Source organism: Contarinia nasturtii, unplaced genomic scaffold (assembly GCF_009176525.2).
Source record: "Contarinia nasturtii isolate CC-2019 unplaced genomic scaffold, AAFC_CNas_1.1 Cnas_scaffold_1037, whole genome shotgun sequence".
In the NCBI taxonomy this organism is placed as follows: Eukaryota; Metazoa; Arthropoda; class Insecta; order Diptera; family Cecidomyiidae; genus Contarinia; species Contarinia nasturtii.
The window spans coordinates 8,902,678-8,907,512 of NW_022198383.1; the positions used below are offsets into that span (position 1 = coordinate 8,902,678).

The window sequence follows — 4,835 nt, forward strand, 5'->3', positions numbered from 1 at the left end:
TGAAATGGTTTGTGTTTGTCGCAGAGCCATTGAATGTGGATGATAGCATTTTCGCGTGTGTCTGTGTGTATTTATACATTGAGTGATTCGTTGTCATGCTTATTATTCGGTCTTCTGCAGACTTCAATGCATGTAAATTGCCTATTGAGCAAGGCACTCACTTCACTCTGGATTCTCTCTTTGTATGCATGGGATTGGCGTCGAGTTCAAGCTCATCAAAGAAAAAGTGTCATAAACATATATAGCAGTTTGTGCCAACATTTTCTGACATCTTTTGACTGAAAGCCGCTTTTGCGACTGATTCGAGAATATTCGAAACAGAGAGAGAGAAAGAGGGAGTGGGAGTGTGTCATGTCGGTGAAATGAGAATGAAAAAAAGTTATTTTATTTGGAGTGGAGGTCTGATGAATGCGACACCGATAAAGGGAGATAGATGAATAGAGTGAGCGACAGAGGTGACACACAGCACAGCAGTAGCAACATAACTAAAGTGCTTGTACGAATTTAAATGAAACGGCAACATTTTCCATCCAACCGGCAGTGTAAACAATTTGTATTTGTGATATTGCAGTACAACGATGTTCGCTCTATCTATTGCCACTTTTTTTTCTTCTCTTCTTATGCATGAATGATACAATAAAATAAACAAGCTATTTAATCGCTACAAGTGCAGTGCACCAATCAAAATGATATTCTGCGACATTGAAACAAAATAAAACACGCACATCAAACAATAAATATACAATTGCCGCTCACAACTCGAGCTCAACATATATTTGATATATATATACCGTGACAAAGCGAGAGAGAGAGAGAGAGAGTGAGACAAAGACACATACGTGTACACCAATATCAGAGACATCAACACAGCATTGAACGTAATATCAAATAGTACTCACCTTTTGAACTTGTGACAACATGCGTTTACACTCTACACACATGGGAAGTGTCGTTTAAATGACATAAAAATAAATTTCAATTTTCGCTTTCGTTTACTTGCTTTGGTTGTTGTTGTTTTTTGCTCATTCTCTTTTTTTGTTTTATTTTCATCATCTCTTTCTCTCTCTCTCTCTCTCTCTCTCTCTCTCTCTCTCTCTCTCTCTCTCCCTTTCTTTCTTCCGTCTGTTTGCGGATTTACGAATGGAGTACTTTGCAAGAAAAAGTCTAAATGCAATTTCAACGATGTACGCTTGAGACTTGGTACGGATATATTAAGGACAACTAACAAACGATTCAATTCAAATGGAAACAATAAAAACAGCGAAAAATAGAATGATAAAAACAAGAGAATAGAAAGAAATGCCATGTGATTTAAAAGAAATTTCAAGATTACAAGTGAAACACGTAAAAATTACAAAGGCTGAGATATTATGTGCCGTGGCTTGGAAGTACAAAACGTTCAGCAAATATATGTGAATACGGAAAGGAGAAAACGAAAAAGGTAGAAATAACCGACGGGTGGCAAGTGACAGAGAGAGAAAGAGTGAAAAAAGTTCACAAAAGCATTTATATTAGCTCACTTTGATTCTATTAAATTGGCCTTTTGTTTTTCTTTGTGTGCTTTGTCGAGGCCTGCCATTTCGGGTTTCTTGCTCTCTCTCTGTGTGTGCTTTCTTTCTGTCTTTGTCACTTTGATCATGGTTTTGAGTAGCATGCGCTTTTTTTCGCAATATTTTCCATTGCATACACATTACATACACGATGCGACAACGTCAAAGCAACCGTACGACAATACTTTGTGAAAATTTAATTCGGTTTTTATTGTTCGAGCACTCTTTTTTAGCCCGAGCATCTCTGTGTTGCGCGTACACACTTTTCAAGCTCATCCTTGATGCAAGCAAATTGTGTGCATATAAAATAGACGAAATATAAACGTCGTTGCCTCCTCAAGGCAGCTCGTGTGCCACATTTTTGAGCTGATGATGAATTGAAGGAGAAAGAGCGAGAGAAGAAGGCAGCGTTTGCATAACACGACTTTTATTATTTTGAGATCACGCGGCGCATACAATATTGAATTTTTCATTTGAATCGTGAAAAAATGGCGAATGTTAACGCGACTGGAAATAGTAAAGAGTCTTCAAAATTCATAATACACGAAAAATCCATGCTTACCATTTTCGCTATGTATTCACATCATAGATGATGACGTAAAATTTTTTAGGGGGGGATGATGGCAAAATTCTGTAAGGGGTTCCTGGAAAAATCCATGGGGGTCCCTGACGATGTCAACAATTTGTACGAAATGAGACAAAAATCGTTTTTTTTTTTTTTGGAAGTCACTTTTTTGGTGAAAATCCCTAGCAAATCGAAAGAATTTTTCAACTCCAAATTCTCTAGCAAATGACGATAAAATCGTTTTTTTTTTTTGCTCTTCACTTTTTTGGAGAAAATCCCTAGCAAATCAAAAGAATTTCTCGACCAAAAAAAGTGAAGAGCAAAAAAAAAAAAAAAAGGTCCTCATTTCCAAAATTGTTGAGGGTTCCTAAAAATATTTTAGGGGGGGGTCATCCGACACCTAGGAACCCTCGTCATCACCTATGCTCAGACCACAGAGAGATTCGCTTCCACTTATTATGTGAGCGCCGAGCACAGAATAAATTTAGAAACCCTAGAAATACAAACTGGGAGTTACTTCGAAACGAAGTGAGAAAAGGATCCACAGCACTCAGAAGAATGTGTCTCGACATCTCTACAAGGGAGCGTTTAGACCAAGCAACTGAAAGTCTGACAGACCTTTTGAAGACCTCGTACCATATTTCATGTCCTGAACGTGAAATTAAGATAAAGAATAACATTTGGTGGAATACGGACCTAAAGAGGCTAAGAAAGGAATCCAGAAGACTACTTAGAATATATCAACCCCCCCTGATGTCAAACAATGAAAAAAGATTCATAACATACAACACCATCTCTTGGTATGCCACATATCTGTCTTTTTCTCCACAATGTGGAGAAAGTGTTTACGTATACGTATACGTTGACATTAATAATCTGTCAAAACCGTAAACACATTATTTTCATAACGCAATTTTGCGATAGTTCCTATTAGTTGAAAAAAATTAAATTTTTGTGTGCAAACTGTAAGTTATTTTGTGATTTTATTGTGTTTAGATTGAATACGATTTCATAAATTGTTGAAAAGTGATTTTACAGTAACAAGAAATGTAAAGCAGAGAGAAAAAAACCAATAAATGAGTTTAGAACGTTTAGAATCATATGCACATTTTCGTGATATTCTAACCTCAATCGCTCTTCACTCTCAGTTTAACATTTTTTATATCAACAATTATTTTATAATTTAAACAGGAAACGCAAAATGGTTTGGTGCGATATATGCCAGCAGAATATTTCGGGAAACATTTACAAGCACAAAAGAGTTGAGCACAGTTGGGATCGAGGTGGTATTAAATTGATTAAACAGGAAGATAAAACTCTGATCGAAGCTATACAAAACGAAAAAACATTCGTTGGACCTTCGCTGTTATATTTGAAACGTCTCGCAAATTATGCGGTAACACAAAATTTTCAAGCCACATTTTTTGGAGTCGACTCCAAGCAATGCCAAGCAATCCCAATTTGAAGATAATTCTAATGTCAGCAACGCTAAACAGCGAAAAATTCAGTAGATATTTCAATGGTTGTCCGATTATCGATGTGCCTGGACGTACTTTTGATGTTCAAACTATGCATCTCGAAGAAGTATTAATCAAAACAGAATACAAAACGAGCAAAATGGCCACATATTTGGAAGAGAATCAAGTATCGCAAATTCGGCGTATAAAAGATGGTAACTATTAAATGACATACTAGATATTACATATCGGTTGCCTTATAAAGCACAAAGATTAAATCGTTGCTTGGAAAAACGCATCTTTACGTAAAATATTAATTTATTGTTTATTATTTCATTCTATAGAAGACATGCCGCGATCATATCGCTTAATGTGCGACAGTCGCCTGGATTCTTATATTTTGCGAAAAGATTGTGAATCATTTGAAAACGTTTTTTCTCTCATTGAAGGCGACTACATGCCGGCCAATTATGTTCATCGTACAAAGCAACGCACCGTGTTGGGAATTGCTGCGGAAAATGGTTCACTGAATATGATGTTAAAGCTTTTGGCTTTTGGTGAAAGTGCGACCTTTAAAGATCCATTTGGTAAAAGCGCAATTGATTATGCGAAAGAGAATAAACAAGAGGAATGTTGTGAGGGTTGTGAGCTCTTAATGTGTTATGAACGTGTGACATCCACCACAACATGGAAAAATTACGTGGAAATTGGAAGAGCGTATCGATCAACACAAGGCACACAAAATATTATTGATCACAACTTACTTTTTCATGTCATTGATCATATCCATGAAAATACGTCAAAAAATGGCGCTATTCTTGTATTTTTGCCCAGCTACGACGATATATGCGAACAACATGAAAAGTTAGTAAGCGTACATGGATTACAGGATTGGGGTTATAAGATTTTTGCGCTGCATAGCGAACTAAATGATGAAAACAATGAGGGTCATGCTCATGTCTTTGATCGCATGGAAAATGGCGTTCGAAAAATAATATTATCTACAAATATTGCAGAAACAGCACTTACAATAGATGATGTCGTCTACGTTATTGATGCCGGAAAAGCAAAACCGCTGTTTTATGACGCGGAAACCAAATCGACCATTCTCGAATTAAAGTCTATTTCACAGGCATGTGCAAAACAGCGCAGTGGCAGAGCTGGTCGCGTTCAAAACGGCTTCTGTTATCGTTTGTATTCATTGGAACAATACAAAATGATGCACAAATATAAGCCAGCAGAAATTGTACGAGTGCCTATAGC

General features: G+C 36.7%; 1 protein-coding gene across 1 annotated transcript in view; it reads left to right on the plus strand.

Annotated features, from left to right (window-relative positions):
• The first annotated feature begins 2,954 nt into the window (after window positions 1-2,954).
• The window catches only part of LOC116343751 (DExH-box ATP-dependent RNA helicase DExH2-like), an 18,530-nt gene continuing 16,649 nt past the window's right edge, over window positions 2,955-4,835 (plus strand). Inside the window, exons 1-3 of the mRNA XM_031771967.1 lie at window positions 2,955-3,080; window positions 3,307-3,787; window positions 3,917-4,833. Of these exons, the coding sequence (XP_031627827.1) occupies window positions 3,559-3,787; window positions 3,917-4,833 (1,146 nt within the window). The 5' untranslated portion in view covers window positions 2,955-3,080; window positions 3,307-3,558. The remainder of the gene's footprint in view (window positions 3,081-3,306; window positions 3,788-3,916; window positions 4,834-4,835) is intronic.